The sequence below is a fragment of the Topomyia yanbarensis genome, chromosome 1 (assembly GCF_030247195.1).
Source record: "Topomyia yanbarensis strain Yona2022 chromosome 1, ASM3024719v1, whole genome shotgun sequence".
In the NCBI taxonomy this organism is placed as follows: domain Eukaryota; kingdom Metazoa; phylum Arthropoda; class Insecta; order Diptera; family Culicidae; genus Topomyia; species Topomyia yanbarensis.
This window is the reverse complement of record NC_080670.1, coordinates 34,704,914-34,719,078: the sequence shown is the minus strand read 5'-3', so window position 1 is coordinate 34,719,078 and position 14,165 is coordinate 34,704,914. Positions and strand designations below refer to the sequence as shown.

At 39.2% G+C, this 14,165-nt stretch overlaps 1 protein-coding gene across 1 annotated transcript in view; it reads right to left on the bottom strand.

Moving 5' to 3' along the window:
* Positions 1–2,315: 2,315 nt before the first annotated feature.
* The window catches only part of LOC131677354 (5-hydroxytryptamine receptor 1-like), a 162,464-nt gene continuing 150,614 nt past the window's right edge, over positions 2,316–14,165 (bottom strand). The window contains exon 4 of the mRNA XM_058957112.1: positions 2,316–5,318. Coding sequence (XP_058813095.1) covers positions 2,880–4,307 — 1,428 coding nt within the window. The 5' untranslated portion in view covers positions 4,308–5,318 and the 3' untranslated portion in view covers positions 2,316–2,879. The remainder of the gene's footprint in view (positions 5,319–14,165) is intronic.

Below are 14,165 nucleotides of genomic sequence, written 5' to 3'. Positions count from 1 at the left end.
TAATTGTGGGAGTTTTCATGAAATTGAAAGACAAGTCTCAGGATAGCAAAGCAAAAATGTTCGCAATTTTTATTCGATGTATGGCTGGATGCTATCAATTTTGTTAGAAAATGGCAAAGAAAGTTTGTAACATACAGAAACAGATCATAAGAGCATTTTTGTTCCACTCGCTAGTGTAAAATAATGGGACGCCGATTGAACTCCGCCAAAAACTCCAGCCTTTTTGTTGTTGGGGACGAACCACTGCGACCAGTATTTAGATCTATTGTGGTGAAATCAATTTTTGGAGAACGTTGAAATCTTGATCTATTTTATCGACTTAGTAAGGATAAGTCATAGAATACGTCACGATAAGTATGTCATTTCCATGTACACACACATCAAAGGGGTGCAAAAACGATATTTCGCCAAGGTTGCCAGAAGACCACGCCACGGCCCTGCTCGCGGAACTATTAGTAAACAAACTACGTCATGCACCCATGAGGGAGACAGCGGTTTCTGGTACAACCAGGATGTCAGCGAATTGTACGGATATAATCAACAATTGAGCCGAATCATTTTCTGTCAGTGGAATCTGCATTCGATTTTGGCTCATCCTTGTCTCAATTCAGAAATAGTGTCAAGAGGTATATTTTAGAATAGTGTTACTTCATTAAGACTTCTTCTCAGATAAATTACGAACAATACACACTAAACTAGAAGCCAGGCACTAGGGGTTAATGCTGGGAAGGATGGTCGAATCAGGAAGGCGATCTATTCAAGTACGAAGTGGACTGATGCGTCGTTCGGTCTCCAGATTAGTAGTTCTAGATGTTAAAAAAGGGTGGCAACACTGGTTCATGCTCTTCCGGCGACCAGTGTTACGCGAGAAGGATGTTGCAAGCTGGGTATATTGCCCCAGTCTGAGTAAAGTACAACAGAAGATCGCTGAACGACTGAACATGACTGCTGCCAAAATAGTATTCACCGTGAAAAGAACAGGCTTGAGCATTAAGTAAGCAACTATCATTCTTCCAATCGTAATGGCATCAGCAACTGCGTTGCACACTTTTTTCCGTGTTACATAATTACTAAACCGGCTTCCTGTGATCCGTTATTTAACAGGAACACTTCCATGGTGACAAGACCGGGAACTTTAGTAATATGGGGAAGCTCACTCTCTTCTAGCATTTAGCACATTAACATACAAACGCTTAAGACCTTCGCGATCACCCACGCATGCCAAAGCCCGCGGTCTCACAAACATTAAAAGACCCCTATGGTTAAGCGAATGTTTTGGCACTAATAAACTTAAAAACGCGGTCTCAAGCGGGAACCTTAGCTCCTATCCACTAAACTGTGATATGGGAGAACTCACTCTCTTATAGCACCCGAATCGTACACTGAAAAATAAGTATCAGATTCACGATCCGCGCGCGATCATCCAAGAATTCACGTGAATATGTGTCCACATGGTTATAAAATCAAATTTGTACATGAGAAGTTAGAACACGCTAGCACCCGCTCACATTATCGAACACGTTAACTTACAAACGCCCGAGCCCTTCTCGATGATACACAAAGATGAATATGCAATCGCGATTATCCACGTACAACTACGTCATAAATTTCGCAAACACAAAATCACCTCGATAATGTGGTGAACACAGTAACGTTCATTACCACGCGATCGCGAAGTCCCTACATCCGAACACTGATAATCACGATCAGAATCACATCTCGCTGCAATTAACTTAAGCAGTGTTTTAGTGAGTGACATTTTCCGTCTCGTCTGCAATTGTAGTAAGTGATTCTGATGGGGAGCCCTTCCGAGAACCCAGCTCCATACCTAGAGTAGGACAACTATCGAAAAAAAAGATTTTACCCAGTGCGTCCTAAAATAGTGCTATGTATTTGAAATAAACTAGTTTACTTACGATGAATAATGACCTTGTTTGTGAAATCACAGATGTAAATATTACCATTCTAATATCAAAACCTTCCACTTCACCCATATCCACCTGAAACAAGTAATGATAATCGTTTCATCCTTTAGGAAAGGTAACCGGTTTTTCTCTAATCTGCTTTGCGTGAACGAGACGTAATTTTGCGTCCATTAATTTGAACCTTCCCTTAAGGACCTCGTACTGTAACCTTTTATCCTACACATATGTCGTTTTTCATTGAAAAACACTGGGGCGGTAGATTGAACTGGTTTTGCACTTTCTAGCAGAAGTGGGAATGAAACACGTCTAGTGGCCTGCTCTTCTGCTAGAAAATGCAACACCAGTGCAATCCACCGCCCCGGGGTTTTTCAATGAAAAACCCCAATAGTGTAACATTATTTAATTATTTTTAAATTTCACGAGTGCGCGCCTTACCATCTATTCGAATATCTCCTAACAGTAATACACTAATGAGCCTTTTTTCTCAGTCATAGTATCCGGGAATGCTCCTCTCCTGCCTGACCATACGGATCGACTAATCAACCGGCTTCAAACGCTATTCTCGCTCTCAACATTATGCTACACTACTCAATGTTTCAGCAGTCGCCTACTGCTATCTGTTTCTGAAGAAACGGCCACTGTTAAGCCATTTTGGTTCACAGCTATTCTCCGGTTAAAGTCCTGTAAAATAAGTAGGTGGCGTACCAGTTTTCAGCAATGGTACTATATCCGTGAGAAAGAAAACATTCACACATTTCTTAGAAATTACTTTTTTTTTCTAAAACTACTACCTCCTCTACTACTGCTTCTACAACTATTACTACTTCTACTAACACTACCACTAACACTACTGCTAATACGGAACTGTAAGTAGGTGCAGGTCACTCACGTCGGTCGGTCGCTCGGTGCGCAGTGTACGGTGCATTGGCATTGCGATGCACTGATTGTATCATTTCAGAGAAAGCTCTCCCGTGCCGTTTGCTGGCCCTCGTTGTCCAGCACGAACCGCTGCGAGCCGGGCTCTCCGTACTGGCTGTGATAGAAATCCTCCCGCATTAGGATGTTCAGATTGGAACAGCGGAAGTACAGTATCTCCTGGAACGGTTTCCGGAAGTCGCGATTCAGCGTTGCATAGATGATTGGATTCAGCAGCGAGTTGGCGTATCCTAGCCACAGGAAGAAGGACGACAGGGTCGGATAGTCGTCGTCCATCAGCGGTCGGACCAGTGCTAGGATGAAAAATGGCAGCCAGCAGATGGTGAAGGCGGACATGATGATGCCTAGTGTGGTGGAAGCCTTCCGTTCTTTGGCTAGCTGAAAGCGAAGCTTCTTCTGGTGGGGCGAACCGGCGGAAGTCAGCGGTTCCGGCGGTTTGAGCATGGCTTGGTTTTTGTCCACCGCGAGGGAATTTTCCAGTCTTGTTTGGGCCCGCTTTTCGTCTTTCACTATTCTTCGGGCGGCTCGGAATATCTGATAGTATACAAAAAGCATCACCGCCAGGGGAATGTAGAACGACCCAAGGGTGGCGTAAATTTGATAACCTACATCTTCGCAAACGGCGCAGAACGGTCGCTGGTCGTCACCCTCGCCGATCGTGTGCTTATTGCCTAGGATTAACAGCGGTGGCAGCGAAATGCAGCCAGCTGCCAGCCAAACGAGTGCTACGCAAAGCATCATCCTGCGAGGAGTACGCTTCACACCGTACTCCAGAGGCTTGGTGATGGCCCAGTATCGATCGACGGATATCGCACACAGGTTCAGGATCGACGCCGTACACGAGAGGACATCAAATGACACCCAGATATCACAGAAGACTCTGCCGAAGTTCCACTCGCCTAGCACTTCGTACATGAGAGCGGGAGGCATCACTAGGCAAGCCACGCACAAGTCGGACACTGCCAGCGAAACTAGTAGGTAATTGCATGGTCTTCGCAGCTTGCGTACCAGACAAACGGCAACACAGACCAGAATGTTGCCTACGATGGTACCGAATATCACAGCTAGTAGAACAATACAGATGATCACCTTCCGGATCGTGTCGATCTCCGGCTCGTGATCAAGTGCTTTCCCGGCTAAAGTTGACGCGATGATGGAGTCAGCTGTTGTTGCCGTGCCGAATGTTGCGACACTGAGGGCATTCGAGCCACCAGAACCGATAGCAACACCACCACCACCACCACCGGCTACGGTGTGGCTCAACGTTTGATTTAGGGTCAACAGGGCGAACGGTGCTACCGTTTCGATGGTGCCACCAATGATAATCGGTACCGCGGAAATGTCAAGCCCTGGAACGGCACTGGTACTCGGCGAAGACACACGGTGCTCGCTGCTACCCACAGTGATTTCATTTACGAGCCGCGAAATGTCTAGTCTAGCGTCCATAAAAGGACCAGGAAATGGTTTGCTCGGTTCTGGATTGTTTCTAAGGTTTTGTTTACGTGTGTGTCTTTGTGTGTGTACAGTGTGTGTAATAAATATTTTTCCTTATGCTCCTGTAGCGTTATTTTTCAAGCACGCACCATAAACCGTTCCCCTAGCTATGGCACCATAGTTTACTCTAATTTTTGCTTCAATCTTTATTACATGATTCGGCCTTTGATCTCTGTATGTCCCTCCGTAGCTCATCATCATTCTATGAATAAAAATATCACCTTGTTAGTGTTTGGAAATTTCCCAGCGTCCCACGGCAAGCTTAGAACCATCAAGCAGCCCTGCTACAGTCACCTTTTCATACCCTATTTGAATGTAAATGGGAAACACGCCCGTGGCCCTGGTTGAACAAAGTTCTAACAGTTTATTAATTACGGCTTGAAATGAGATACCCCTCATTTCTATCTAAGCTAGCAAGGTCCGACGGAGAAAACTTTACCATCGATGACTGTGACACTGCAGATGCCACTACAGTTGATTGATCAAACTTCTACTTTACTCCTTAAACAAGGGATGATTTGTATTGTAGCTGGTTCGCTTATGCTATCCTGCTACTGCAACTGTCGTTCTCAGTTCCCTGGATGACCCCGTTCGTCCATGGATGGATCGGTTTTATAATAATTGATTATTGCCCCCGGGTACCAATGATGCTGCCTGACCAGAGCCCAGATGAGCGGTGGAAGAGAAGACTGCGTTAAAACTCCACTCAGCCGCAGGTGCAGCCCCGATTGCTGAAAAAACGTTCGATCCGACAGGGATCCCTGTCCCACAGCAGCCGCCTTCTCGGTTGCAATGCAGTACTCTGCAGTGTGGTGGGATCCGTGCTTGGGTTTTTGCGGTTCCTGCCGGTGAGTCCCTTTCTTGCTACCCGCTCCGCACCGGTCACGAAGAGGGGATTTAAACTGTCACGGGCAAACGGAGACGGGTTGACAATGCCGGTGTTAGATTGATTGTCGCCATCATCTGCAAAAGGGAGGGTAGAGAAAAGCAACAGGAAGGAAATGGTTACTTTCGGTAACGAAGAATTTAATTATTATATCGGAGATATGTTATGTTAAAGATGGAAATGTTTACACGGATAATTAACAAGATTTATGGCTGATGAATAGCAGGAATGTTATGAAATTAAAAAAAACGGCAAATGGTACATTCAGTAAACTTGAAGCTTGCACACTCTATCGCCCACGTGACCACCGCTGGCATAATCATCAAATACATAACTCTAGTCCCTAGAAGCATTATATTAACAACCAGGCGTAAATCAATTAATCTAACACCTCAGAACAGATGCAAATCCTTATCCAACACCTGATGCGCTGAATTACAATCTCATTCAACCGGGTGCTAATTACCAGTCTCGTACAAGTGCAAATCAATCAAAATCCAATTTCACCCACCATCCATGTTCCGCAGCGAACGAAGCAAAAAAAAAAGCGATACTCTATATAAGACCCTTTTCGCGCGCAATCACAATGGACATGCACTTGATACAGAACTGCTACTAACACGGTTTGCCTCCCCCGCACGCACTTGCCAGCCTCGCTGATGCGATCAAACGATATCGTGTTAATCAACCGACAAAATCCGGCCCGGCCTGGCAGCAAAAAGTTATACGAGTTACGCACTCCAATGCAATTAAAATCGAATTAAGGCTCCCCCTGCCCCGGGTTGTTAATGGACGATCTACTCTGGAATTGATTCGATACTCTTCTTCTCGGAAAAGGTGAAAGATACATGCGTACACCCAAACGAGTTAAGCTCTGGAAAATGGGAAGGCATTGTTGCGTAATTCTGGGACGAACTGACGTCCGCCCGAGTGTGGCAATGACGCAGCAAACACAAAGATGGCAGATTTCTCCTTTTGACTGTTGCTGTGAAGGATATAAAAGAGATGTGACATCGCTTCTGAGAAACGGAGGAAATGCGGCGCTTTTAGTTACTCGGTACAGACGCACTAATTGCGGTACCTTAAAACCTCCATGTTTTTGATATTAACTGTTAGCCATTATTGTCCCAAAAAGGTAGATTCCTCACCGATAATAGGGTAAACGGGTCTAATATGCCCCCCTTAAACAGAAATAGCTATATTTCAAAGTTGGGCATTATGATCTCCGCAGCAACTAATCTAATATATTGCTATATTAATTAGAAAATAGTTCCTGCTAAATTTTTGGTTAAAAGCTTGCAAATAAAAATAATATTGCATATTTTTCAAAGAAGCTCAAATTCTAGTTTCTTGACTCACCCAGTGCAGTGTAATATGTCCCACAACAAAAAGGTTATGTCATCGTTATGTCATCGAATTGGTGAAATTTTTACATTTAAAAAAAAAGGTTATACATTGTTAGGAACCATAATTTACCTAAAGAAAATCAGTATTTCTGTTATTTGAAGCTCATAATTGGCTCAAAACTTGCTTTGCCGTTGTGCTAATAATGTGACATACCATCCAGAACTTAGTGGGGCGTTTTGTCCGACAATGAGCTGTTGTGAAAACATGAATTTCTACACGCACACGTAGTTTCAAACCATTTCAAAAACTTTGATATGAATGTATATATTCTAATAAGTTGCTCGAAATAGTTCTTACAAATCGAACTCTTCCCAATTTGTTGAAATGCTTATAGAAAAATAGTGGAAACTTACATCGAAATTGTTCTTTTGAAACTTTCACGTATATTGTTGTTTTGCGGAATATTAAAAATGTCAAACTAACATAGTACGTTGATTTCATGAAATTATACTGTTTTCAGTCATTTTGATTTTTTCGTATAATCTCGGGGTCCTAGGTAGAGATGGGCCATTCGTTCGCGAACGGTTCAAGTGAACTGGTTCTTCGAAGAGAATGAGCGAACGGAAGTTCTTTTTAAAAGAACGGTAGTTCTCAATTCTCTTCAAAGCGAATGAACTGAACCTGACCTAAAGCCGTTTGGCGAATTTCTCGGACCGATTTTTAGGCGAACGAATGAAAATGAACCGACTTACCGTCCCACAAACCGCTCTCTGTGCTCTCCCAGAATGGAACCGGCGAAGAACGACTCAACACATTCTCTATTTCTCTAGTTATACATCATGAAGAAATCGCTACCCTTGATGAACTTGTTAAGCATACAGGGGTATAATAGTTTGGGCAGCATCTGTTTGGTTCCTCTCCAAGAATCGAATGTTTTGAGAGACATTCGCTAGATACAAGTAAATTATCAGCTGAACGGAAGAACGGTTCATCTGAACTAGTTCTTTTTACAGAACTGTTCAGTCGGGAATGGTTCTTCGAAGTGAACTGTTTCGCCCATCTCTAGTCCTAGGAGATGAAGGGGGCGTTTTGCCCCGGTGGGGCGTGATATACCCTTTTATCCTACGTAAATAAAAAAAGATTCGCTTTTGTTATGTTTTCGAGCGTAGCAGTGAACTACTAAAATACGAGGTTCAATAACAATTCGCTGCGAATTTCTTTTTAGGATGTGAGTCATCCTGCAATTTTTCTTTAATTTTTGTTAAAATTTGACAGTTTGAAAGGAATTTTTTTAATGGTTAAATTTAAACTCATTTCAAAGGTTGTCATTTTGATAGTTCTTTAGAATACACAGCTGCGAAAACCGTGAATTGGTAGAGGTGCGAACATATGTCGATATTTTAATACTAGTTTTGCATGACAATCATAGCCGCAAAACGTAAACATCATAAAATAACCCAAACAAAGCATGACTTAACCTGTTTTCGTCCCTATCTTTCTTCCTTCAGTATCTACTGCAAAATATAGACAACCTTAATAAAGTACAGAAAATGCTTCCACCTTTCTTTCTACATCATGGGCAAAACTTTTAGCTATAGAACTGTCAAAGTTAACTATCGCACTGTCAAATTAAACCATGCTTCAGAGTAGGGTTTGTTTCAAAAATATCACAAAGTCAATACAATTATATTTCAAGCGCAGAACTCGAGTTTTGATTGCTCTTAACAAGGCATAATTTTGCCAGAGCTGCAAAAAATTTATTCCATTAAAAATATTGGTTGCAAAAAATTGAATGAAACTGACATTATCCAGACACTGCGGATAAAAGCGACACCCCATAGGGGTAAGATAGGCATTAGGCTTCCTAGTACCGAACCTTTTTGGTGATAACCGGTTCCCCGGTACTGTATCCCTCACTACCGGTAGTACTGGTAAAATACCGGTACTGGCATGTTTTTGTAAAAATAAATAAAAAACTACAAAGGACAGCAAAGGACAGAAGGTTGCACGAACTGTAGACGTAGGACTATACTACTAAATGTAAAATATTTGTTTTCTTAGTACATTTAGAGTAATAATAAATCAAATATATTTCTTACGTATAGCTAAAGCACAACTAAACAACATCGAAAGTTACATATTGAACCAAACCTTCTTGGTTATCAGGTCATTTCATTTGTAGTAGGTGATCGAATCCAATTAAACTTATTTGAGAAGATCTGAAGAAACAAGACAAAAAACCGTGACCGAGCTAATATCTGGAACTGAAACTTTATAGCACAAGATCAGTTTTCAAAATTATAAAAATTTCAATAGTGTGTGGTAAAAAAACCGAAGCGGTGAAGAAAAATCAAGACTCAGACAATATAATCAAATTTCTTGTATGGACCAAGCTTTCCAGTTATATTTTGCCATTTTTGTAACTTTTATGCATACAAATGTGGCGAATGCAGTGGTCTTAATCATATAACGAAACTATAAATATACAGGAATCGAAAACAATTTTATATATGGACTTAGATGCGTTTTTGCAACGGTCTTTCGAGTGGCAGTGTATTTATTCATTAATAGGCTTGGTAGTATGTACGTATTAGCAGAATAAAAATATGTTTCGGCCAAAAATATCTGTTTACTATCTGTGATAACTAAAACAGGAAAAAAATCTGTAATAAATTTCCGAATATTTCAAAAAATCTGTGAAATTTTCATCAAAATGCCAAAAAATCTGCCATCTGTGATTAAAAATTGTGAAATTAAAACATTATTGAAAAATCTGTGAATATGGTAACCCTGCTAACAAATTAGATATACCTACCTACACACTCGCCTCAAACATTGAACCCAAGCACACACAACAAAATGAGTCAACGCTGATGAGTAGAGCGATAGAGACAACTAGTACCACGACACTATGTTAATCGTGTTTGCAAATGGAGCTCGAATGTACAAGCGATTTTATGTACGAATAATTGTGTTCGATATTAAACATAAAAGCGTGCTAGAAACGAGCACAACACAAAAGAAAGCAGCTAACTCAGCTACACTGGCTGTGAAAACACACAGCACAGTGATCTGCTCCGCCTTCCGTTCAACAGGCAACTGTGCTTTTCCGGCCAAATCCGTTCTTTAAATAGTCGATAATGACGTCATTCATAGAAGCGTAGCACGCTAGGTACACAAATCTGTCGTGTCGGTCATGGGAAGCGCTATCTTCTGTGTGTAAATGCGCGATATTTTGACTAGGTTGAACATTATTTAAATTTTTAATGTCATGATATCAACAATTTTTGGGTTTATCTATTGCAATGTATTCTTAGAAGTATTTCGGGGCGATAGCGCAAAAAAATTGAAAATTTATGGTGAGATGGCTGAATTATATGCGTTTAAAATTGGACCATTTTTGTAGAATTTGCAAAGTGCACCCCCATATCGAAAACAAAGACGTAGTCCTACGTCAAAATCAACAGAGCGACTTGAAATGTTAAAAAATAAATTTTATTGGTAAGCTTTTATATGCTTCAGTCTACGTTCTAAACTCGATCAGAGCTGAAGCAAAAAAAAATACTCTATTATAGTTTTCAATAAACCAATCAATCAATTTATACTCCTTGTTGCTTATCGACTGCACCAACAGTACAGTATCGTGCCTCCGACTGAGCAATGACAACAGAAAATTACAGAAGTGAAACGTGTCTTTACTAAGAGGAGGAATAAAAATATTATTACACATTTTTCAAAAAAGCTCAAATTCTAGTTTCTTTGCTCACCCAGTGCAAAACAAAATGATAGTATCAGCAATCGGTTAGTATGCTCCACAACGATAGGGTTATGTTGCGATTGCGGCTGACTTTAAACAAATTCGTATCAAATCAAATGTGCGCTTGGTGGAACAGTTTCTAAAGGCGATAACAGCGATAAGCACAGAAGTTTAACCGAGGCTGCGTCATTGTGAAAAATTTCATGCAACATCGAATACAACAGCGTTTGAACCAAGATTCCCGTGTATATGGATGATAATAAGCGTCGATTTACCGCGTACTAATTTGGAGTTACTTAAAGTAATCATATCTAAAACAATTTAGAATCCATTAGTTAAAAAACTTTTTCCCGTGTCTAACAGTTCATGCTGTGAGAATCCAGATAACGAAACATATTCCTTTGCCTATCTATGCGAGTCATATATAATCAAACAACGCTAATAACAAACTCAGATCAGATCCCTATGTGCCCTATTCGGGTTGAGGCTAAGGTACTATGTCGTCGTTCGTTCTTGGAATACAACGGTAGTTATATTGGTTTATGCTACCTTACTGGTCGTTGTTCAAAGCAGGCTTATATGCATAAATGTTAGTTTTGCATAGTACCGAAAATACCGGTACCGTAAACCGGGGTGACATTGATCACTTTTCGAAGTAATGATTACATATTTTTAGACGCAACACATTTTTTAAAGTTTAGTATTTTTAAACCATGTACTGATGTATGGAGAACAAGATTGGATGGTTTTACCTAAAATTGTCCGCTTGTAGCTATTATTCCAAAAATGATTTCAAGTTGAAGTCCGTTTTCGTATTCCGGGGTGACTTTGATAACCTGCATGTTCACCCACATTAAGTTATTGATGTCAATGTTTTTCATTCAAATGTTTGTTTAAACTTATTCTGGAAAGATACTCATTGTTAAATAGATGTTAATTGGTATTATACAAAGTATTTTAATGTACTGTAAAATTCGAGTAACCAAAATTCGTATAATTAGTGTCCAACTAGAATAAAAGATTCTGAAAACCTTAGAAATCACTAAAATTGTTTATTTCAGTGCTTTCTCAATATACAAAAAGTTTCATCCATATTAACAGGTTGGAATATTGAGCAATAAAAAATGTTGCGAATTTTAGCTTAAAATAATTTGAAATAATTGCCAACTAGTTTCACAAAAATTGTATTTAAAATAAACAAACTCTTAAAAGTAAATTCGGCACATCCCACTCTAAAGGAAAATAAAAAATCGCTTGTAATTTATTGCTCTTGCTCAAATCTGAGATTTATTTGTTTTATAAAAAATAGACACTTTACGAAGCATCGTAAAAATAAGGTAAAGTCAAATTTCGGTTTTTTTGTAGTTTTTGTACCCAAAAACCAAACAATATACTCAAAAAGTATAACAAATCAGTAATTTATAAGTTTAGAATAAAAATCATTTCAAATTAAAATGATTCGGTAGACTATTCTGGTTTAATAGGCGAACTACGAAAAACGTTTCGAGTGATCAAAGTCACCCCGATGATCAAAGTCACCCCGGTTTACGGTACTTATATTCATTCAGTACTGGTATTTCGGTACCAAGAATGGGTCGGTATTTCCGGAATCATCGGTACCGGTGCAACCCTAATCAGCATCCCTTTCACTTGTTGTTCACTTTTATTTTAAAACTGTGATGTATACGAATGTGATTAAGTGTAAGTTTGTGTATATAAGTGGAGTAGAGTAGGGTCAAGTAGGTAAGTTTTTTTTTGTGAGCTCATGCGATGGTATTTTTACACTGATTTTGACAAACAAGCGCTCGTTGAAAGGGTTATTTATCTGGCAATGTTTTGGCAATAATGATTTAACACTTGGTTAAATATTTTTCAAGCTACATCCAATGGGGCGAAAGTACTACTATATTCGTAATTAAATAAAACAATGTATACGCCAAGAAAATCTGCGGGTAAACTTTTATTTGAAGAGTATGAATACTGCAGATTATTTAAAGATTAACAACACTAATAATAAATACAATCCATTGACATCATTCAGGCAAGAAAATAAGAAAGTGGCAAATGATGTGAACAATCATGAAACCGCGGAAGGAAATGTTGAAAAGCGGTGTTTTTCGGCAGTTGCGTTGTGTTTGGTACTTTCAAATAACTTCTTCGGTGTCCTCGTCGTCGCCATAGTGTGGAATGGAAGTTGTGCATACCGGATCACGCGGTTGCTTAACTATGGGACGACCACGTTTGCATTTCAGAGCGTTTTTTATTCTTTTCATTCTCTTTTTCAATCATGTTTTTTCGATTATCTACTTCGACAACACATTAAATTATTACGCGAAGTATCTGATGCGTTTTCTTTGATGACGAGCACTTTTCATTCACGCGATCACGTAATGTTTCAAACGGAACTTTGAATTATTTAAAGGGCTGATCGAATACCAGCGTCATCTTGAACAGGTGCAATTGCGTTCTTGTCCGGTTCAGTTAGTGGCACAAACCTTTTTGTAGCAATGTTAATTTTAATCAGATTAAATTTAATTAAGTTAGATAACAAATCCATCGCACTCACATCAATAGTTTTCCACTCTTCTAAGTAGACCTAACCTGAATAGTGTCTCTTTTCATTATCACCTGACCTGAACAGTAGTTCCTTTCTTTGAATCTATTATCCAGGAGCCGAAACTAGGAATTAATAAATCTAATTTTTTTTATAGAAAATAGGGGAATATGGGGAGACTTGACCAGGTTTTCAGCTAAAACTGCATAAATCTATAAAAAAGCCTTCAATCCCCAAAAAATTATTCAGATATAATGCGCAAAGTTATTGCGTGTCTTCATGATTTTTTGCAAAATTTTTGATTTAATTTTTGAAAAGTTACAAAAGTTTTTCTGTGATCGTTTTTTCTGGTCAAGTCTCCCCATTGCGGGGAGACTTGACCAAGGCGTGGGGAGACTTGACCAAGAGAATTTTGAAAAATCATAACAAAAAATAATGACATAAAACATACTGTAATTATTTTTTCCCTATTGTCGAGATCTTTAGGTAGCAGTAAAAAATATAAAAGAGTTGCATTTGATAAATTTTGATTTTTTTAAATGCATTTCTTTTTAAAGATTAACTGTACTGCTTGCATTGCATGTTCACACGTCACGAAATCATTCCTACTATTGCTAACTTTGCTTACAAATTTTAAAATATAAAGACTTATGTTTGGGGTGGGATTTTTTTTGGAGCGATTAACATTAACAGTAGATACCAAAGCATAATAAATATTAGGAATTTTGTATCTTTCTTCAGCTGATCGCCACTTGGTCAAGTCTCCCCATAAAATCTTGGTCAAGTCTCCCCAACATTAGTTATTGCGTTCAATTTCATGCGAATTCTAGTAATAACTATTCCAATGTTCCAGTTTATGTAAACTCATTTCACTGCTTCACAAGGATTAAGATGGTATGTTAGTCTTTTTATAGTAATTAGTAGTCGAGAAGATATGTCCATACAAAGTTTGATAAAAAATTACATCATTTAATGCAAATTTATTAAATCACGTAATATTTTCTGCAAGGAAAGGATTTTTTACTCCAAACTTTCAAAATTACCTTAAGGGATCGAAACAAGTATAAAAATATTTTTGAAAAAAAATTAAGAATCGAATAGAAGACGCCATAGCCGAAAATAGAATTTTGCACTTGGTCAAGTCTCCCCATGTTCCCCTATACCATACCTTCAACAGTATAGTTTTATAAATTCCGCACTTATACTATTAAATCCACAAAAAAAATCAATTTCAGTCCTTTCTTTTAACCTTCATGTAAATGAATC